Source organism: Calonectris borealis, chromosome 1 (assembly GCF_964195595.1).
Source record: "Calonectris borealis chromosome 1, bCalBor7.hap1.2, whole genome shotgun sequence".
NCBI classification, from domain to species: Eukaryota; Metazoa; Chordata; class Aves; order Procellariiformes; family Procellariidae; genus Calonectris; species Calonectris borealis.
The window spans coordinates 162,261,279-162,284,962 of record NC_134312.1 but is presented as its reverse complement, the minus strand read 5'-3'; the positions used below and the strand labels follow the sequence as shown (position 1 = coordinate 162,284,962).

Genomic DNA, 23,684 nt, shown 5'->3' with positions numbered 1-23,684 from the left:
ATCTTTTATAAATTAACATCACTGACAAAACCAAGCTACTGAGTCAGACCTGAAGAAGAGCATGGTGCCCAAATGCTTGGCTATTTTTTTTGAAAAGGAAGTTTTGAGGGAAAGACTTCAGCCTACTACAAGACACCTTCGAACGTCAAAGAATCTCCATTAGATTTCTAAAGATTCTTGCTACTACAAGTATTGAACAAGAAGCAAAAAGTAGCTAAAAAACAGACATCTAAAGCATTAAGACTTTAAGTTCTGTAATATTTCATATTTTATTTTAGATATTAAGAAATTTCACAAGGAATCCCTCCCTCTTCATTTTTTAGCTGTTGGATGATATTAACCATTGTTTTTTTACAGAAAAAGAAAAATATCACTGATGAAGACTGATGTTCTGGAATTAAAATATAGTCCAGGTTCCTCAAAGAAAGCATATGCAGCTGAAAAGGGAAGCAAAGACAGAACATTCTTTTTTTCTTACTTGTAGCATACCTAGAAATGGCAAACATAGTTTGTACTCTTAGAAATCCCTCTATGAAGCAGCAAACTCTTAACTAGTTTAGAGCATTTTTAATTAATGTTTTTACTGCCTTCTTTGCAAATTTACCTTGATGATATACATTTTTTTTTCTGTTCAGACCTTCAATTCTTCTGTGAATGAAAGACAACTGACAAATAAGACCTAGCCACAAGCCACAACCAAGATCTATTATTGATGCTTGGTCCCTCATTTCTCTTGTTCACTTACGCTATGGTCAACGTAGGCACAAAATCAAACACACATAAAGGCAACTGAAAAAAGCTACCATTCTCTGGATATGTATCATGATGTGGGATTGAATTATGGTAATTTGCACAATCAAATAGTTATATTTCTAAGATTTTATGTCTTCTGCTTACATTCATAACTATTTCACAGCTGAGAAAAGTATAACCTTTGACATGGCTATAACTGACGGACAATTTACAGATTACTGAAACATTTCTTTCACCTCCAGTATGAAAAGGAAGAAAAAAATATGAGTCTAGAAACAGTGTCAAAAAGTCTGAGTAATTATCTGACAGCTTCACAAATGAGTCACAATGCAACATCAAGAACCTAAGTATAGCTAAACCTAGCACAATCCAAGAAGAAAAAAAGCTCAGATAAAGATACAACCTAAGCATTTGATATTACCTGCTGTGGAAGGCCTCTAATACATAGGTGAAACAACAAGGAAGCCTGCAGATCTGGGTGCACTTCCATCTCAATGTGTTTACTTTAAAAAAGGCAGAAAGGGAATGGGCTCTCAAGAATTTAGACACCATTAGCAGCTCTGAACTCTGAGAAGACTTACAGCTTGGTGAGAATATCTACAAACAAGTTTACTTTTTGCTTTAAATAATAAGAGAGAGAATGACACTAGAGAAGACCCACACTCTTGAGTTTCTTGATGAAGAAAAAAACCAGGATTTATGATTCACTGCATGGATCTGTTACAGGAAAAGGGAAGCAGTTTTGATGACTGCAACCATGAAATGAATCCATCAGTGGAGGACTGGAAGGAGCCCTCGATAGGGTAACATCCAATTTCATCTAACAGATAGTAACTTGGAGATAAAAGAGTTCCTGCTAGAACAGAACACAAATTCACAAACTCCAAAATAAGAAGACATCTGTAATAAGCATATCTTCCAAGAAAAATCACTCCTTAACTCTAAGAAATGAATGACTATCCATCTTAAAAACACCTTATGTAGCTACAACACATGGGTTTGGATTTGTTGTGCTACTACTTGCATTTTGAAAACCAACATTTTGATTCTAATTATCTGAAAACAGAAGTAGCAGCAACAATTTACTGCAGATACAAACATGAAAACATGGTGTTCTAAGCTTTTGTGACTGATGCCCAGAGGGAATTTTTTTACATTAAAAACAGTTTACTGTATACATTCTAAGAGAATTAGAAAACTAAAAGCAATAAATTGAAATGAACAGAATAAACAACTGTTGCATCGTTACATTCATAAGACATAGACAAAAAAATTAATCAGAATTTTCACCAGTGGCAAATAAAGTAATTTCCAACATAAATCTCACTTCTTCTATAAAATTTTTTTTATTTTTGGTTCAGGTTCCAGAAACAAATGTAGAAGCTTAATTATAATTTATACCAACTCACTTTAATTTGCCAAAGAGAAATCCTTGGATGTCACTTTCCTCCTCCTCATCATCATCTTCCTCTTCTTTTGTTTCATTTGCTCCTGAACACATAGCACATGTAGACAATATAAACCAAGAAAGTTACTGATGTATTATGTTCTTATGAATTATAAAACGGTTAACAAAAACATACAATCAGAAAGTTGTCATTCCTGGATGTAATTTCAATTATATTTATATTTGCATTTTATATTCATACTTTGGCATCAGAATGAATCACTTTACAGGACTTAGCAACATTCAAATTAATTTTTAAATATAATTCATCCAATGGTTACATTTTTTATATAAATGAAATTGATATGGTTAAATAGTTCACTTCCCAAAATAGCCATTTCTCAGTTTGATGAAGTGGTAAGGTATACCTCTTATCAGCCAAATACTATCAAATTTACGCTTGAAAAGCATGATGACTTTAAAGTGCTTGAATCTCCAGCTAGCATTTGATGTAAGTCAGAGATCAGTTTCTTTCCCTTAAAAAAATTAAACCACTTTTGACATGACTCAAAGGCTATTCAACCTTAGTCTTACCGAAGAGAGTTAACTAACTTTCTTTATATCTTGTAAATGTCCATGCAAAGTAATTTCTCTGTGTCAGAATGCTACAGCTACCACTTTCTGTGGTAAATGTCTCATTTCAAAACGTAGTAACATACACTGGTACCAAATTCTATGATACAGCACATCTTTGCTACAGATTGTGAAAATACTTCCACATAAATTCAGAAAAAAAACCCTCACCCCTGAAACACTTATGTGTAGTTACTGTAGTAATTAACATATTAGAGATGCCAACAAAGTAATTGAAGAACAAAGGTTAAACAATCTTATTGATTCTTACTTATTCAATACTTATTGAAAGGAAGAAGAACGGGTTACGTTTTGAAAAGCCACAGAAAACAACAATTAGAGGTTAGGTAATGAACTATATCCTAAGCACAGCTGTTTACAAATGCTTGCATACATTTTGATGTCTTAGTTCCTAATGCCTGAGACTTCCTCTGTAAAAAGAAATTAAGTATAACCTTCAAAACATTACTGACTTTGTAACTGAAGATTATAACATACTTCAATAGTATCTCCAATAAGATACCATAAATAAATAAAAAAATCCACATACCTTTGACCTGTGTGTCATCTACTGCTTTATATTCTGTGCTCTTTATTGCAAGTTCTACACCATATCCAGATAAATACATTCTTCTGGAACTTGGTTTCTGTTTGATGATATTATTTTTACAGAACAAAAAATGTAACTTAAAAAACTATAATTATAGGAGATTAACAATATCTAATACACTAGCTTTAAAATGTTATGACAGTCGTAACTTAAATTAATCTTTCAATTTATGATTCAAAGTACAAAATACTATACCAAACAAATTATAAGAGTCATGTAAGGCATATTGACAGTCCATTGAGTAGATGTGTAACAGAAAGTACGGACTTCCTTTATCTCCTGCAGACCACAGAAAGGCTATGTCAAAATTGTAGTCCCTTCACATAATATTAGAAGAAGGACTAGAACAGGTAGAGCTGGTAGCACACTATACAATTATTGATGCCTTACAATTCACATTATAAACTGCTGTTAATTTCTTTGTAATTTTGCCAGACTTCAGCATGTTAGGAGGAAATTCTCTATTTCTGCATCAGGCTGATTCTTTCAAAGAGTTTTGATGAAAGAGTTAATCACTATCTGCAAGAAGAATTAAGAAAATGCATTAAGGTATCACTGCTAAAACCAGGTTGCCACTTATTAAGAACAACAAGTATTTCTAACTTCGGCATAGAAGTTTGACATTCAATAGTGTAATTACTCAGAGCATACTTATTGCTGAAAATGTACCCTAATTTGCCCAAAATGCACGAAAATCCCCTTTCCAAAACGCAATTTGCACATGCTCAGCAGCAATTTCTTGAAAGCCTTTCAGCTTTAGCTTACACTTTCCAAGAATCATTCTGTACCGAGAATCCTCCAGCCCACAACTGAACACCCAGCAGCGTTGGGGCTGTTCTCTGTTGGTCCTCTAAGCAAATCTCAATGCAGAGAGCACTCTAAGCAGTGTCTGTGATACTGGCAAAAAAAAATGACAGCAGAAAGACTGTACCCCTTCTGCTTTCAATGCTCCCTCTTCTGGCATTTAATGCAAAGAAGGACAGAGAATCCACCTGGGTGGACACCAAAGAATAAAAATGGATGTTGTGAAGAAGGAGGAAAGGGAGCCGTCTGAAGAGAGGAAGTACAGGAAGAAAGACAATAGGCATTTGGGGGGACCACGGTGCATGTCAGAGCAAGGAGACTGTAGGTATTTAATTGGGGAAAAAAGTGCATAAAAGAAGAACAGAAAGTTCAGTAAAAACTATACCCCTAAACAACTTAGAATTTAAGATTCTCTATTTCATTACTGTGAGCAAACAACTCAAAGTCATCCGCAAACTATAGATCTCATCTCCCTGAAATGCCTGGTCTACATAAATCACAGCAACCTCTCACTCCATCAGATTATGCTCGTATTAGCTGCACTATTTAAGTGCTGTACTTTGAATATAAATTACAAAAAGCTTCCAATAACCAAAATTGGGAACAATATGGTTCCATGTACTGGTATTTGTCTTGTGTTGTTTCTTCAGGGGGAAGAATAAGTTAAGAAAAGCATTCAGAAACATTATGTTTAAAATGCTGACACTGTGGAATGCAAACGCTGAAAAACTGACCAGTGATGTTGAATCTGACAGCCCATGCTGCTGTACTGCAACCAACATATGAGATTATACTCATAATATATAAAATTATAAGTGATTGATTTTCTATTCTAGCTCCCATTTTTCTAATTCTTGTTACGAATATGTTCAGCCTGCTGCACCAAGATTCCTCCAAGATCTTCATACAACGTACAAAAACCGGACATATAACCAAAAAAGAGATATTTCAAGATCAATCAGTGATGCAAACAGTACTTGCATGCAGGATTAGGTAATATTATCATGCTTTCCCAGCTTCAAAGTTTGTATTAGGTGAATCATTTAATCTAGACAGTTTTAAAATTAGAATATGTATTGGACATGATTTAGGCAAATGCAAAAATAAATGCAGAAAATGTGTTTTGTCAAAAAGCAAGAAAAATAAAGACAGAATAGTAACAGTATACTGAATCAATGTTAATTTGAATTGCATACCTGAACATAATGCCGGAGAACATAAACAATTTCCTCCTTTTGCGCCTTTTCAGATAAAATCTTGTGGAATTTGACAAAGTCTTTTGTACCCATTTCTGCATAAAGAACAACCACTGGGCCATCCTCTTTGAGAGTTGGGAACTTATGATCTCCCTTAAAAAGATATGGCCTGGGTCTGGTTTTAAAAACAAATAATTGTGATATTATCTATTAGAAAAAAATTAAAACAGTGGCAGTTTTTCTACTTCATAATTGAAAAAACTAGTAAGGGCTTATATGCTAAAAGTATACAAGCCATGTTAAAAATCATCATAAAATAATCATGATTGCTCACAAACAAACTTAGAACACCAAATTTTCAAATTAAAGTCTAAGACAGTGAAAAATCAGCATTAACTATAAATGATTTTAACACATTTTATCAAATCACAACACAAAGAGCAAATGAAAAGCACAGCACATTGAGATTGTGTGCAACGATCAGTTACAGCTTGAATCTTTTAATTCAAATGATGCATTACATCTACTAGAGATGTATAGAGCAATCAGTGAGTAACAGAGTAGCAGAGGGATATTCAGTTTGAGAAAGCTGCTAACACACATGGAAACTAACTGGGGTTATGTTTTAACACTATCAAGCTCTGTTAATATAGCTAATTTTGCAAAATTTGACTGCCTACCTATACCTTCTCATTGAAAGCCACGACTGTAGAGAAGTTAAGCTTTCTAAACCTGCAATGATTTCTTAGATGACTGCAAACATCTTCTGAATAAAACTTGGGAAAGATGGAAAAGTAACAATGGATATACTCAAGGTGCTAATTACTGATGAGTACACTTCTTTTTCAAAGTTGTCTTTGCATAGTCACACCTGAAAGACCAGTAAACTCCCTCCAAACCTCTCCAAGGGAAGTTGAGAAACTCTAATCCAACAGATGCTGCAGAAATGTGTGTACTAGATGCTTATGAAAAGTCATACTGGAAAGGTGGGAGCAGAACTCCACATGCCACAGTTCCTGTGATGCAAAGCTTAGGAATATCTTCAATATAAAAACCACAGAATATTTTATATTGCAAAGGACCTTTGCAGGTCATTTGCTCCAATTCCTCCCTCAAAGCAGGGCCAATTTGTATCAGGTTACTCAGGGCCTTAACATCAACATCCTATGTAAGCTTGGTAGGTATGCAATCAAAGACCACATTTGTAAGGCAGAGACAAAAGGAGGGGCCTGGTTTGAGAATTAACTTGGGTGCCTGCAGCCATGTGTCACAGGAACACCAGGCAAGCTTTCCCACTGTCATTACACGACAAGACAGACAAAGTAGGTGTCATCAAGGAGTCTGAAACAACTCCTGAATGAGTAAGCTCTGTTCAAGAACAGATCCAGATTTGCCCTGATGAAAGCATACGTATGAGATGTGACTTGTGCAGCTTCCTTCTCATATCCAGAGAGACAAGAACTGCCACAGTCATTTATAGAAAGTTGAAAACCTAAATCAAAGGAGCTTCTCTTTTCTTAACTAGTCACCTAGGTATAGCAGAAGAATGACTCCTGTTTTCAAAATGTGGGTACCAAGCGCTGTTACGACTTTCTTGAACACTGACAGTCTCAAAGGAAGCATTTTATACTATAATGACCAAGCTTCACTAAAAAATTAAGTGCTGCAGTGAAATAACACTGCAAAGGGCCACCATAATGACCTTGGATTGGAGAATTACAGCATCAGCCCTTGCAAATCCAAGATAAGCCTCTGTTCTCTGTTTCTCTTCGACACCGAATAGTAGTGAGAAGTAATTGATTCTCTTGTTCTTAGTGCTGAAAGCTAATTTATTTCCTGCCATAAGAGATTCTCATGAGAAGGCTGCCTGAAAGGGAAGGAACAGCAGTCGGGCAGACAAAAAAAGATAAAAAAAAATACATGGATGTGGAGTTCAGCACTCGCTAACCAGTTACTAGCGTAGTACAGGCAACTATATGCTTGCCTAGATAGTTGCCAAGACGGGATGCAGAAGGAATGTGATGGACAGAAGACAGCAGACATGCGTACTGACAAACTTTCTAAGGCACTGATTGTTTTGAGCAAAATGTGACTCCCATCAATGCTTTTGCTCTTGGCAGCAACAGCCCCAGAAATCTTAGTGTTGTGTTTTGGACAGTTAGCAAGATGAGCAATCCCAACCATTTAACCACTGAAGATCTTCCTTTGAAATGTCCAGAGCCCTTGAGCAGCCCATTGCACCTCCACACAAAATACCTCCAATTAGAGTCACTCAGTCAGTTTCAACGTGCAGGTGCAACAGACCGAATCACAGTAGCTGCTGCATAAAGGACTGGAAGAAGCAAAACCTTGATCTTGACATGCAGACTATTTGCGCTCTCCTGAGTCCAAAGTGCCTGAGACTTCCTGGATCTCAGGTTCAGCTGATGGATCTGCACAAAACAACACTGCAGCCTCTTCTTTCTCTTCCAGTGAGATTTGAAATTATCATCCCTAAAAATAGAACATTTCTAGTGTCCTCATCCAATATGGGGAACTTCAGGACACAACTGAAAGCCTAGCTTAAGTTGGCCTGGCTTAAGTGGAAGAGTCATGACAGACAGAAGACAGAACATGAAATACAAAGGAAGATAGTTTGAACTAAAAAAGGAATCAATAAAACACTATCACCTAGGCTAGATATCTCCAGCACAAGTGAAAAGCATCTGCTACCCAGAGTACAACTGGAAAGAATAGCTGAAACAACTGCCTGAAGGTGAACATGTTTTTCTCAAAGTCTAGCTCCAAGAACTCTAAATATTTGAGTGACGCAACTACTTTTGGCGTGGGGACAAGGAGAGGAAGTTTATCATGATTTTGTCCCTGCAGCTCTAAAGGTTATAATGTGACTGATGCACACAAAACTATCCAAAACACAAGAACAATTTAATAGAAAGACCTTCAGTTTTGTTTTGAGTTCTTAAAGTCAATGATTCCTAGAAGTTGAACTCTTTTGATTCTAAATACTTTGGGATTCTATTGTTTAGTATCGTGATTTTCCAGAAACTTGCACATTTGGGGATAGTATCTCCAGAAAGGAGAATGTGCTGAATCCAGTTAACTGCTTTAGAAGAAGAGTATATTCAGACATTGTGATAAAATGTTAAGGTGTCATAATGCCTTAATATATGAGCAGAAGAATTCAACATAATTTTAAAAGCCAAAATATAATACAAATAATTTATGTAAGAAAGTAAGAAACATCTGTTAGTCAGAATGTAATAGTTAAAAACGGGACATTGCAAACTAGACAGTGAAGTTTTTTTGTAAAAACCTTGGCTATTGAATAAGTAAAAGACAGTGATTTAGTAGGTTGTAATTGTATCAATGGACTTAGAAAATAAGTCACAAATAAATCACACATGTAGAACACAAAATTGTTTTCAGAAGCAACCACCCCCAAAGAGACAAATTTATAGGTTTTAAAGGTTTTTTTTTCCAATTTATATTTGATAGAAAGCAAAATCCAAGAAATATGTCCTACTAAATCATCTTTCAGCTCTACATATCTCCATGAAGTGGTTGAGGGTATGGACACTAATGTATATTATGGTGACATTGACCATTGCAGGAAAAAAAAACAAACAAAAAAACGCTACATACACGTCTTGAAAAAATTCAAATTAATTCTTTTTTAATAGAGATTAAACATTTTGCTTTCATTATTTTGTTATTATTTGTTATTTTGATAGGTTCTACATTATTTTACTTCACGGCCCAAATTCGTTCTGGACTGATGCTAGTTTCCACAGGACAAAGGCTGCAGAAAGGCTTGATAGGTGCAGAGTCTAGCACAAGGTGAGGAAAGGTTATGCCAGCTGAAGTAGACTCCTCTTCCACTCCTGTGCCAAGCCCTCACAATCCAGAAAACCTCAAATGCAGCGGCACTGGCTACATAGAAAGGTACTTCAGCAGAAGTACTGTTTCAGACGCGTTAAATAGTAAGCTTGTATAGAAAGAACACTGTAACTTAAACTTGACTATACTACACCAAAAAAAAGGGAAGAAATACAAAATTATCCATGTGGTTAGAGGAGCAAAGCTCTATGATTTTATTTTAAAACCCTACTTTGATTCATAATTGATGAATTCTCACAATTAACTGTTTAAAATATTTCAAAACCAAAAGTAACTTTTTAAAAATAATGTATACTTTAAATGGGTATGTCTTTAAATATCCAGTAAACAGGGTTTTATGGGCTTGGCATTATCAAGTAAGTAGAAAATAAAATTTCAAAATACTACAAGTATATATGCAATAATACATTTTCCTCTTTAGTAATCTATTTTTCCTCTTAAAACAGATCATTATATTTACCTCTTAGTAGCCTTCTTCAGCAGCTTTTTTATTTCATTAGTCTTACAGGTGTGCTTCTCATGGATAACCACAAATGCACTGCAGCCTTCTGGTGGAGGTTCATCAGCTGCAATCTAATATTTCAACAATTATACTCAACCAGAATGCTTTGATTGCACTTCAACTTAAACTCGCATCCCTTTGATTAAAATAACTCAACAGCTGCCATTTAGTTGTGTTTCTAATTAAGCCCATTCAAAATTGGGTACATGTGAAAAAAGTCATGGAAAATATTAGAAGATTAAGACCTTATAACCTTTGTGAGATGTAGTCTATCAAATGCAGTCATACTCCAGAAAATGCAAGTCCATTTATGTTCTGTAAAGACAGGGCTGAGAAACCTCCTCCACAAGCTGAAATCACAGCCTGTATTCAGAGACATTTTTAATTTTAGTCGCTATCAGCAATCAAGTTAATGTACAAAGATTTGACTGCTAACCAATAAATCCCAAACAATTAACGTGAATGTTTGGCTCTCTCTCCTTCCCATGCCCCTGCCTTCTTTTTTTTTTAAATTCTATTCAGCTATTCCCATGTAAAGTGGGAATCATATGACTGCATGTCAATGCCTCTGGATTCACAAGCTGAAAGATAAAAATGAAAAGATACGATATTCCTCCAGAGAATACTTGCAAAAAACCCCTAACTTTATTATAGCTCATTACCTTTCAGAAACATGGATTTTTCACTTTATCTTGAAGGTGGCATTGCTAAAAGGAGGAGGAGCAGTTTTAGGCTAGAGGCACAGTGAATTTATGTCCTCCCACATTTTCATTAACAAAGCAGATATTTGACTATTCTATCTTTCAACTTTTCAAATACTAACATAATGAGAGAGATGAGAAGTTCACTAAGTTACAAATATAAATGACCTGAAGCTACAGGAAATTTGCTTCTTTGGGAATGTCTGAATTCCTATAGCATTATTTAAAGCAATGCAAAAAACCCCCATAACCTGTGTTTTAAAAATGAACAATTCCAAAAATTCTACCCTGAAAACAATGCTATCCATGCAATTAAACATGAATATTTGTTGCTGCCAATATAACCAGCTTATAAAGCACCACCTTTACAAATCATGTTTGATTCCAAATAATGTCGGCATATATTTTATTGATCTGTAATAATTAACGTTATTTACTCTGCAGCCAAAATACCACATAAAATGTACCAAATACATCAGATAATATAGTCACCTGCTGAAACATCTGAACAGTTGGAGAATATGCCCTTATGGCAAGTGTAAACTTCAATAGGTTGATTTGCAAATTGGATAAAAATTGTCCTGCTTTCTTCAAGATTAAATTGTAATAGGAATGCTCTGAATCTGTTGAAGAAAAAAAAAAAAAGACAAGCTTTTAGTATTTAGCCGTAAATGATGTGGCATATCTACCTGTGCTACATAACAGGTAAATATTATGTTAGTGCTGCTTGGCAGTTCAAAAGTCTTGAATGTTGTCCATTGATAATTCTTTCCTTTACTACCAATTCTAAAGGCCTAATGCAACATAAATACAACAAAAGTGAGCGCAATAGCACTAGCTAACATCTAAATCATTTTCAGCAATATAAAAATCCACTTAAGACAATAATGTCTGTCTGCAGATTCATCCGGAAAGTCTTGAATAGAACTTATTAATTTATTTCTGCTTGTCAAGCTTATGCTAGCCTTTTAATGCAAATTTTGAAGGTTACTTACTTTCAACCAGCATTATTTTACAAACGATTTCCTTACATTCAGTCTTGGAACACTCCAACCATGCAACTTACATAAATAAAAATCTTCTAAAGGTGGCAATCTTTGGGCTACTCTCACATATCCTCTTTCTTCCTTAAAGATATATGATAAACAAGAGTATGAGAATGGATGCAACATGTGAAGTGGCTTCCCCCCTCCCTGCATATCTTGCCTTCTCAAGGCCAAAATTAGGACTCCAGGTAAGAAGGAAGGTGGATGGTGTCTGGGAATGACAGAAGTGATAATAAAGAACTTTAGTTGGATATAATTAACCTTCATTTATTCTTCTAGAGGCACATTCAAGTGAATATTCTCATGCTGTCCTTGGACTGTGAGGCAAACAACCCTAATTATAAAGAGGTTGTAATATTGTTTTATCAATTTGTGAAAAAGACCTGTATCTGTTTAAGGAATAATGCTCACACCAAAATTTTAAATCAGGCTGTATACATTGTACTATATGATATTCTTGAACAAAACAAATTAGAGTCAGAGAACCAAAGCTGTGACCATATCAAACATTGTGCACCATCCCTGTTCCAGAGGTTGCTCTTCCACAGGAACAGCTGAAACACGCATGAAGCAGTCCAGAATTGCCAAATTTATGGCCCCCCCCCAAAAAATCTATGTAGTCAGCATGTATTTTACTTACATTGATAGATACTATCTGGAAACTGCAGTGATTCAAGATCTTTTTCACGTGTAATTCAAATATTCTCATGGAGCGGTTGGTTTTGAGGGTGCTCACGAGCCATGTCCAGGGATCAGGCTGGGGATCAGGCCCAGCCAGCACGGGTTCATGGAAGGCAGGTCCTGCTTGACCAACCTGATCTCCTTCTATGACCAGGTGACCCGCCTAGTGGATGAGGGAAAGGCTGTGGATGTGGTCTACCTGGACTTCAGTAAAGCCTTTGACACTGTCTCCCACAGCATTCTCCTAGAGAAGCTGGCGGCTCACGGCCTAGACAGGTGCACTCTTCGCTGGGTAAAAAACTGGCTGGACGGCCGAGCCCAGAGAGCTGTGGTGAACGGAGTTAAATCCAGTTGGTGGCCGGTCACGAGCGGTGTTCCCCAGGGCTCAGTACTGGGGCCGGTCTTCTTCAATATCTTTATCAATGATCTGGACGAGGGGATCGAGTGCTCCCTCAGTAGGTTTGCAGACGACACCAAGCTGGGCGGGAGTGTTGATCTGCTGGAGGGTAGGAAGGCTCTGCAGAGGGACCTGGACAGGCTGGATCGATGGGCCGAGACCAACTGTATGAGGTTCAACAAGGCCAAGTGCCGGGTCCTGCACTTCGGCCACAACAACCCCAGGCAACGCTACAGGCTTAGGGAAGAGTGGCTGGAAAGCTGCCCAGAGGAAAAGGACCTGGGGGTGCTGGTTGACAGCCGGCTGAACATGAGCCGGCAGTGTGCCCAGGTGGCCAAGAAGGCCAACGGCATCCTGGCCTGTATCAGAAATAGCGTGGCCAGCAGGAGCAGGGAGGTGATCGTGCCCCTGTACTCGGCACTGGTGAGGCCGCACCTCGAATCCTGTGTTCAGTTTTGGGCCCCTCACTACAAGAAGGACATTGAGGTGCTGGAGCGTGTCCAGAGGAGGGCAACGAAGCTGGTGAAGGGCCTGGAGCACAAGTCTGATGAGGAGCGGCTGAGGGAACTGGGACTGTTTAGCCTGGAGAAGAGGAGGCTGAGGGGAGACCTCATCGCGCTCTACAACTACCTGGAAGGAGGTTGTAGCGAGGTGGGTGTTGGTCTCTTCTCCCAAGCAACTAGCGATAGGACGAGAGGAAATGGCCTCAAGTTGCGCCAAGGGAGGTTTAGACTGGACATTAGGAGAAATTTCTTTACTGAAAGAGTGGTCAGGCCTTGGAACAGGCTGCCCAGGGAAGTGGTGGAGTCACCATCCCTGGAGGTATTTAAAAGACGTGTAGATGAGGCCCTTAGGGACATGGTTTAGTGGACATGGTGTGTTGGGTTGACGGTTGGACACGATGATCTTAGAGGTCTTTTCTAACCTGTATGATTCTATGATTCTATGATTCTATTCTCCTACAAAGGTGAAAATTTGCAGCAAAGGAAAAGTGAGTTGTGAGGAGGAACCACTCTAGCTGTCCAGCTTGAATTTATCTGTGTTCTTAAGTCAACGCCTTATTCTAAAAGGTGCTCTTGCTGTGAAAGTGGAATGATCGTCACAGTGGGAAACCCCTTTAGGGGTCCAAAGTGGCACTAAATTTTTACACAGTGTGAAAATCATCTCATGTGATTTAACCTGCCAGATTTTACCTGCCTCAGCTGCAGTAGATCTCAGGAGTAGTCAAATGATGAGTGCAGCAATCAAAATGCCATTCCCTCACCATGGCCTAGGTTCCAGCAAAACATTAGACCACATACAATAGCCCTGCAGGCCATAGTTTTGGAAATACCCATGAACTGCTCCCAGCAGTTCTGTATACAATTTTCGTAACTAAGCACTTCCTATCCTCTCACCTTCCTCTTTACAACCCCTAACCTTCTTTTGTTCTTAAAGCCTCTAGGATCTCCTTTCTGCCTTCTCCTCCTTCTTAAAACTCATTATTTAGAATGGCCGAGTTTGCTGTAATTCACTAGGGAAAACAAACAAAAAAAAATCTAAGATTACAAAAGGGTATGATCTGCATTTCCAGAAAGTTGCCTTCCCATAAATTGCATATGATCATTACTGTCTAACACTAAATTCAGTGGACAAAACCCCCATCTTTCCTATATTTTCTAAACCTACACATAGCCCTGGCAGAAGTCAAATGAGACAAATTTGGCTTCACACGTTCCAAGCAGCAAATGTAAAAAATTTGGAAGTGGCAAATACTTCCAGATTAAAACGTCTTTCCAATAACTACACTTTCAAATTTTCTTCAAATTATCTCCACAAAAAAAAAAATCCGATCTGAAATTTCTGCCTTTCCACTCAGCCCCAAATAACATCCTACTGAACACAATAAAGAGTTATTAAATATACAATTCTAAAGATACTGCCTCAATGAAATATTTTTACCACAAGTCTTTAAATTCTTTGGCTTACAAATTCCAGCTGTGCTTTCACTGCTGTATATAAAACAGCTGACATTTTTGCTCTGGAAGATGATTAAGACAATGATGATTTTAATGAGTAAAGTAAAAAAAAAAGATAATTTGTCATGTGCCTTCAAAAATGATTGCATAACATATTGACAAGGTTACATTTATCACATCATGCATCTATTCCTACTACTTCAACACTGCTGGCTTCATTCAGACTACAACTGTATTTTAAACTTCAGCAAGATAAATTAATCCACATCAAATGCTATACTATCCACCTAATGCAAAAACATTTTTTAAAGTTTATTACATACAGAACTATAGTTTCAGTTTTGCAAATCATTTTCACATAGTATTTGCTCCTTGACACTTGGTAACTACTTGCCCTCCAGGCACATCTTAACACTGCACTCTATGTCAAAGAGTAGAAGTCATAATAAATTTCTTCGGCTGTTACAGGGAACCACGGAGAAACATATGTTTCTGGTCATAAAATGCTGCATAATAGCATATTACCACTAAATTCATTAACAAAGTCGATTTAAAAATAAATAAATGAGACAACATTAATAGGATACAGCTCCAGATTTCAGAGATCTCAACGCATGCGTATGAGCTACATATCTGTAAACTTCTATTCTAGCCAAGAGAGATATAGCCCAGCAGCCAATAAAACCTAAAAAGCTATTTAGCTCACTCTGAAGATGCCTAAATTTGTCAGCTGAAGAGCTCTCTCAACTCCTGTAGCCAAATTGATTAGATTGACTACAAGAACAATCTAGCTAAGTAGACTCATATTTAAACATTGACATTTACTATCCACAATCTACAGCAGTAGCTCACATCACGGGTAGATTAAAAATAATTAAAGGGAGCTGACCAGGACGGTCACAAAAGGAAAGTTTTTGATATCTGTCTGTATCACAGCTCCTCAGATCCCATGCACACGCAGCACAAAATTAATCTGAATTAATCTGAGCTGAGGCCAACTGTATGAGGTTCAACAAGGCCAAGTGCCGGGTCCAGCACTTGGGTCACAACAACCCCAGGCAACGCTACAGGCTTGGGCAAGAGTGGCTGGAAAGCTGCCCAGAGGAAAAGGACCTGGGGGTGCTGGTTGACAGCCGGCTGAACACGAGCTGGCAGCGTGCCCAGGTGGCCAAGAAGGCCAATGGCATCCTGGCCTGTATCAGAAATAGTGTGGCCAGCAGGAACAGGGAAGTGATCGTGCCCCTGTACTCGGCACTGGTGAGGCCACACCTCGAATCCTGTGTTCAGTTTTGGGCCCCTCACTACAAGAAGGACATGGAGGTGCTGGAGCGTGTCCAGAGGAGGGCAACGAAGCTGGTGAAGGGCCTGGAGCACAAGTCTGATGAGGAGCGGCTGAGGGAACTGGGACTGTTTAGCCTGGGGAAGAGGAGGCTGAGGGGAGACCTCATCGCGCTCTACAACTACCTGGAAGGAGGTTGTAGCGAGGTGGGTGTTGGTCTCTTCTCCCAAGCAACTAGCGACAGGACGAGAGGAAATGGCCTCAAGTTGCGCCAAGGGAGGTTTAGACTAGACATTAGGAGAAATTTCTTTACTGAAGGATCGGTCAGGCCTTGGAACAGTCTGCCCAGGGAAGTGGTGGAGTCACCATCCCTGGAGGTATTTAAAAGACGTGTAGATGAGGCGCTTAGGGACATGGTTTAGTGGGTATGGTGGTGTTGGGTTGACGGTTGGACTCGATGATCTTAGAGGTCTTTTCCAACCTTAATGATTCTATATGCTGGTGGCCTGCAGGAGAATTCAAAGTACTGAGGCACATGAGGTTGGAAGAGTAAATGTAAGGGACATAATTAGTCAGAAGAGCACAGGGTACTGGGATCGTTATTTTAAGGGATGGGAGTATGGGGACTATTCCAACTACATAGATGTGTATATCTGTATCTATAGATCAGCTAGGGAATTAGAGATCCCAGGTAACAGCAGTTCAAGCAATCACTGGCCAGTCAAATCCCTATGACATTCAAGCAAGAAACCAGTCGAGAGGGGATACTTTATTTTATTCTATGATTACTATAGAAGTGCCATGCTTGTAAAACTGATTCCTCTTGAATCTTTAAGGTTGATACATACGTAAAAAATACGTACCTGATTTAGTTGTGAATAATGTGTAGTCTTCTAGATTACAACAAATAATTTGCATGATTGTTGTTTATATGTCATATACTGTTATATTTTTTTCAGAGAAAATAGTTTCCCTATTAATATGTTAGTGTGTGGTTTTTGGTTTTTTTTTAAAATATATATTTAAGAGGCTGCTGAAAAATCAATATATAAACTGAACCACTTGGGAAGACAGTAAACACTCAAGTTATAATTAGTCGGCAGGGAACTGTCTACTTACCTTCACTCTGTGTTCCTAAATTAACCTTTTGAGATATAAAAGCAGCAGCAAGTTTAAAATGCAATCTTCAGTGTTTTGTAACTGTGCTGTTTTTAATATGAAATTTTTGCAGCTTTGATTTCTTTATAACATACATGCAGCCCAAAATAGCATCATCTGCATTTCCAAATCTTCTACAAGCCTGGCAGCAAGTATGTTGCATATTAAGTAGACATACACAATGTCGTCCGTGCTACCTGAAGACCTCACTCTAATTTAATATAGTGTATCCCATCATTAACTTTTTGATGTTTTTCATAGTGTGTAATCTGAATGATGCCCAAGTTGATTTGAATTCATATTAAAGAAAATCTTAAAACAACCAAATACATAACCAGACTAAATGCTTTACCAAATTCCACTACATTGTTCCTACCAAATCCATTAAATTGCTACATATATGATAGCTAAACAGACCATTAGTAGACCTAATTTGCTAAGGCTGAATATTTTAAATGAGCAAGTTAACAGCAGATGTTGATTTGATTATTCTAAGTTTAAAATAACAAGTTTTGAGAACTGATAAGCAACGGATTGGAAATCATCCAATGGATGATTTAAAAGAAAAAAAAAAGCCACCATATTTGATTTTTTTAAGTTGCCTTTTTGCGTTAATACTTCATGACTCTTCTGAAATACTCAACAGTAGGTTGGGATACAAATCTATCATCCAATTCTCCTGTAAACCCAGTTTTTCAGCTTCAAATCTAGTAATTCTTTACCTTCTATGAAAACATTTCTATTTAAAAACAACGCTTTTATTCCCCAGTTGTCCATCCTATCCACTCTTGATGTCACCCAGAGCAGAACTGAGAAGTCCATCACCCCAACCAATCCTTTTTAAGCCAGATCCTTTAATTGCTCAACTAGCTATTGTTACTTCAGCCTTAATGCATCATGAACATCCCTCTACATTGATGAGTCTTGACGCACAACAGCTAAGACGGAACCCATTTCACACCACCCAGAGAACCAACTTCTCCTCAGAGCTATACTACTACACACCTCTTAGTAACTGTGCCACTCCAGTATTTCAGTATCAGTATTCTTCACTATAGCTGACCATTTTATTGTAGACGTCTAATGCAGACTTCCCCACTGAAAGTGGCTTAACTATTGCTGGATACATATGATGCTCATAATATTTTTATTTCACACTTAGTATGTTGACTTCAGTAAGACACTCTTAAGTTGGGAGAATCAATATTGATGTGATTTTGTCATTAAATAACCACTTTCTCTTCCTCTAAAACTGAATCTTTCCTTCTCATCCCGTTCATAAAGAGCATTGGTTTGCTTGTATAATACTACTCCAACCATGAATTGACTTTTAGGAAAACCACTTGGTGCCAAAACTTCAGAAGTTATACATAGGAGGTTATTGGCCATAATGATAAACAAACATATACACATCAATTGCTTAATATGCTTAATTAAAGTAATATTTTAGTACATTCTCAAAGTTCCCCACTACCAGCATCTAATACTTTATTGGCAAGATAAGACCATGCAGACCATCCTACTGGTTATTTATTTATTCTCAATCACACAGAGTTTATCCAGGTGAAATAGGTAAAACATGCATCTTAACAGCAAATTTCAAGAGACATCTACGTCACTGATAGTAAATCTCACTAAAGCTTCAAACCCCTTGGGAAGTTAGCCCAAGCAAGCAGACAAGAGATGGCTGATAAAAAACCCTGACACATCATCTAATACATCAGTCTTGTCTCAAGGCAGTATCAGCTGCATCTAAACCACTCATAGGAAAAAAAGAATAATTCAAGTCCAAAGTGATTTCTGGAGGTCACCTCATCCAAACTTCTAGAGGAGATCTAATTTCAATGCTAGATTAGGCTGCTCAGGGCCTCGTGCAGCGGTTTTGAGTATCTCCAAGTACAGAGATTCCACAGTCTCCTGGGGCAGCCTGTTCCAGTGTTTACCCAACCCCATGGCAGAAACATTTCCCTAGCATCTAACCAAAATTCCCATGTTTCAACTTATGCCTGTTGCTTTTTTTCGCATTACTGTGTAGCTTCATGAAGACGCTATCTTCTCTACGCCTTTCCTTTAGCAAGTTGAGGATATGAGGTCTCTCCTTATCCTTCTCTTCCTCACGTTGAATAAAACCCAGTTCTCTCAGCCTTCCCTCAGAAATCTGCTCCAGTTCCCCAGCCACTGTGGTGATCCTCTCCTAGCCTTGCTCCAGTATGTCCATATCTTTCTTGTAATGGGGAGCCCCAAACTGGGCCCAGTGCTCCAAATGTGGTCTCGCAAGCGCCACATACAGTGGAATAATCACTTTTCTTGACCTGCTGGCTACACTCTTGCTAATGCAGCCTACCATATACTTGGTCTTCACAGGCATAAGAATTCAATGCCACTCACTTTTGACATGAATCCCTAGGTCTGTTTCTCAAAAACCACTTTCTAGTCCGTCAGTGCCCAGGTTGCACTGCTGCTGAGATTATTCCAGCCCACATGCAGAAGTCTGTAAAGCGCCTTTGATGAACTTCCCTATGTTTCTGTTGGTCCATCTCTCCAGCCTGCCAAGGCCCCTCTAATGGCAGCCCTACCCTCCAGCTTCTCAACTTCTTCTCCCAGTTTTGTATCATCCATAACCTTGTGGAGGGCGTAACCCATGCCATTGCCCTGTGCATTGACAAAGACCTTAAACAGCATCAGTCAACAGTACTTGCCTCAACAAATGCTACTAGCAGCTGACCACAGGTCAAATTCTGCACCTACTTCCATTTCCCATGTCCTCATGCCCTGACACGGAATGCCTCTGAGCAGCATTTACCATGCCGGCCTACTGTTCTCAGCGATTCTCTCTGGTTTTGTTCATACTTCTGACCTCAGACCATCCCCAGTTTTCATCAGCTCACAATAATTTTGGGGTTTTTTTTTTTAGGTCTCCAGTTGATATCCCACAGTTCTTTGTACATCTTTTGCTTCTACTATATCCTTTCTAATGAAATGAAGGGAAAAATACAGGGAGACAGTAAAGTAGAATATCATGCTTTACTCAACAAAAAAAGCGCATCACAGAATCATAAGCAGCAAAATGTTGTTTACCATGAGGGTCCCTGTTCCTTTCCTAGTATTTTTTTAAGTCTATCGGCTGCTTTGGGCATTGCTGAGCACTCAAATAACATTCTCATTGACATATCCACATGGACACCACAGTCTCTTTTCCACTTGTATTCAGTCACAATTATTGAAGCATGTGTTTCTCAAGTTCTCCCTCCCATATACAGCATTTTTCACATAACAAGGATTCATTTCTGTCATCTCACTGCCATTTCCTGCACGATCTTTCTACAATTTGTTAGCTTTTGACTATTAATCTAACATTCAATTTACCTGAAGTCTCTTCCAGTGGTAGTTAGGTCCTCACTCTCATGCCTAAAGAGCTGTACTATTCTGAAGAAAAGAGCAAAACGAAACAGCCTTACCTTGTTTTGAAGTTTTCACCCTGTTCATCTATTGACCTACCAAGCAGGTCTAATATTGACCAACCTGTTGTAAAGCCTGATAGGTTTCCAAATTTTTCATTACCATGGCCATTTCTAGTAAACTGCTCTCCAAGGTATCCTCTGAGGTGACTCTCTTTTATGCCTCGTTTGCTGGATTTTATGCTCTCCAAACTTCTAACAACTTAATATTCTTCTGTCTAATCATGCAAGGTTTTTTTAATCCTATTTTGACAGTGATAAACGTTTATTCTAAAATACCGGTATTGCTGCTAGAAAACAGTCTCTATGCCATCTACAAGTATTAAACCTTTTTTCGTCATTCTTTTAATTTTTTCCTTTAGCTAGCCTTCTCATTTTAGTTATTTGTGGGATTCTCTCCCCTACAAACATCCATCTTACACAAAACATGAAGTCTGAATATCCTGTAAGCTCCTGCTGAGTAACATAAGAAGGTAGGTATCTTTACACTTGTGTTCCATATTGTAACAGCAGTTCAGTCCATCTCATCTTCCTTGCTTTTAGAGCTCCTCTACAGGTAGAGCTCCCAGGGGAAAATATGCTACAACTTTCCGAAAGAAACCTACTTGGTAAGCAATAGTGGAAGAGTTAGGTTTTACCTGACTGGAACTAGTTAATATGTTACCTTGATGTTTAAAAGTTAAATACAGTGCAAGATAATATATTAAAACTAGCATGCTGTTTAACTTACCTCCTTGCTTATAAACTGTTAATTCTCGTACAGTTTCCAAGAACTGCCAAAACTTCTCATTACCATCTTCTGCAATAAATTCACTGTTTAAAAATAAAAATGAATTGTCCATAGGTTGACTTTGTCCAAAGATGTACCCCAGTAAAAATCTTCAGTTGTTTAAAATAACAAATGCCCAGCAACAACCAAGTGTTACGTATTTAATGACCATCTAACATCTCTGTACCATAAAAAACTGAACAGTAGTATATTTTGGTTAAAAGAAATTTTGAACAAAATATTACCAATCTGCACTCAACAATAAGAGCTGTAAAGCAACCAGTCTATTCTCTGACACACAAATAAACACAATTTTTCACTTTATTTTTCCACAGGTATTCCAATAGACAGTTATAAATAAAATCAATTCAGCACAGAAACTTTATTTAACAGTGGCTAAATATACAAGTAAGAACACACACTCTGTCAGGTTATAGTTTTTAATTAAATTACAGGCTTTTATCGATGACAATGTCTACTTTGCTATGCAGGGGAGGTCCCTAATCTCTGGAACACTTCCGAAGCATAAAAGATAAGGTTTGCTTTATTCCAAATACCATTCTTCCATTTACTGGTAACACTTTTTAGTTTTGTGTTTTTTCTTAAGGCAACATCAGTGGGTTTTTTGCCCCCTTTTGCCTGTTTGCCCAAAAGATCTACTTGCTAGCCTGAGTGTATTGTTTTCTAATCTTTTCTTTGGAAGTTTGCCACTCCTTTGATTACAGAAGCTTGCAATTCTCCCTTTCATGGGAGTTCTCCAAAGAGCAGCAAATAAGTTTAAAAACAAAACAAACCCCCCCAGATTTTAAACCAAACTGGCAGGGGAGCCACAAATACCTAATACCAGAACACATTTTCATTACCTACTTTGAAATTATGATTAGAAGTTAACAATACCTTTTTAAAAAGGTATTACAGCTTTACATCTTCACTGATACCTTTATACATAATTGTATCATTCATGAGTGAAAGTAAACTAATCGGGGTGAGATGAAGAGATATTGTAACTCAGTGGAAGGCAGGGATTGTGTAGATTGGCCCATTCCTCAACCTAACCTGCAAAGCACCTCATACAGAGCAATTTAAATAGCACACTTAAAACGTGGGAAAGCCTGTCAGCACTACCCATAACATTTTACAAAGGGAGAAAACAGTTAAGCCTTATGCCAAAGGAGTAGTTTAACACACCGTCTGACAGAGAAAGAGAGGAGAGAAACGCAGCCATCCCTTTCTGACAGCGCACCTTCCCTCTCGGCCCGCGCAGCGGAGAAGGGGCCCCTCCCTCCTCCTGCCCCCTCAGCGAGGCGCCCCCGCCCCCCCGGAGACAGCCAGGACAGGTATCGCCGCTGCTCCCCTTCCCCGCCCTAACGGCCCCGCCCGGCAGCTGAGGAAGGCAGCAGGGGGAGGAGGAGGCTGCACGCACCTCGCCTCCAGCAGCAGCGGGGTCGCCGGCCACTTCGCCGCCAGCCGGGCCGTCACGGCCTGGGAGGAGGCTGGAGCCCTGCCGCAGGGGCACGGCTGGGCACACAGGAGGGCAAGGAGGAGGGCGGGCAGCAGCGGCCAGCCCGCCATGAGGGGGAAGGGGTGGTAAGGGCCGCCCAAAGCAGCCGCCGCCCCGCGCGGCTCCCACTGTCCCCTTAGCCTCGGCGTGCGCACCTCCGCCCCGCCCACGCGGCCTCTGTCTTGCTCCTACTGGCTGCACTGTGCCCTTGCTATTGGGCTATTGGTCAGCCCGGAGACCAATCAGGGGCTGACGCCAAATAAATAGCGGGGCTATCCAGGCCCGGGCGATGACACGCGGCGCTGGGGGCGGGGTGTGGGCTGCGGGTGGCCTGGTGTCGGCTAAGGGGGCGGTGCGCCGCGCGCGCGCCCCCGCGCAAGCGCAGGAGCGGCGTTAACGCCGCCTCCCTCAGGTGGGGCCTTGTTCCCGCTCTGCGAGGGGCTGGGGAGTCGCTCTGCTGGCTGTGGGGCGTTTCCCTTTTTTTTTTTTTTTTTTATTTTATTTGTGGGTTGTTTATAAGCGTGGGTGCTGCGTGAGGTACCTTCAGGTTTCCCTTGTGGGGCTCTGCTGTTATCTCTGAGCGGAGCGCCCCGCTAGGTGGGCGCTATTGGTGGCAGCGGCCATGGCTGCTCACAGCTGAGGAGAGGCAGGGCCGTGTTAGCCCAGAACCAGGACAGCAGCTGCCTTCCCTGACGCTCCCCAAACTTCCCAGTGCTTTTGCTTGTGCTTGGTCCTAAATGGTTGTCCAGCTGAAAATAGTGGCTAGGAACTTACTAAGTGTGAGTAGCTTCATACAGAATATATAACATACTCATATATACTTGGTACAGGAAGAGGGAATTACCTGAATTTTTTTTTCCCCTCAAAATGGATGTTTTCCAAACCAATTTTCTTCTGAGATGTGGTCTGTTTCCTACCAACATAACTTTTTCCTCAATAGACGTGAGCTTTGCT

The 23,684-nt window shown here is 39.2% G+C and overlaps 1 protein-coding gene across 4 annotated transcripts in view; it reads right to left on the bottom strand.

Moving 5' to 3' along the window:
- The window catches only part of UGGT2 (UDP-glucose glycoprotein glucosyltransferase 2), a 102,788-nt gene extending 79,886 nt beyond the window's left edge, over window positions 1-22,902 (bottom strand). For 3 of the 4 annotated variants that reach the window (XM_075138310.1, XM_075138320.1, XM_075138329.1), the window contains exons 1-7: window positions 22,653-22,902; window positions 21,191-21,273; window positions 10,976-11,106; window positions 9,741-9,853; window positions 5,384-5,558; window positions 3,324-3,420; window positions 2,163-2,244 (exon numbers count right to left, since the gene is read on the bottom strand). In XM_075138310.1, coding sequence (XP_074994411.1) covers window positions 2,163-2,244; window positions 3,324-3,420; window positions 5,384-5,558; window positions 9,741-9,853; window positions 10,976-11,106; window positions 21,191-21,273; window positions 22,653-22,801 — 830 coding nt within the window. In that variant the 5' untranslated portion in view covers window positions 22,802-22,902. Of the gene's footprint in view, window positions 1-2,162; window positions 2,245-3,323; window positions 3,421-5,383; window positions 5,559-9,740; window positions 9,854-10,975; window positions 11,107-20,368; window positions 20,386-21,190; window positions 21,274-22,652 lie in introns of those variants that run through there. The other variant, XM_075138339.1, reaches the window with a different exon arrangement.
- Window positions 22,903-23,684: the final 782 nt, after the last annotated feature.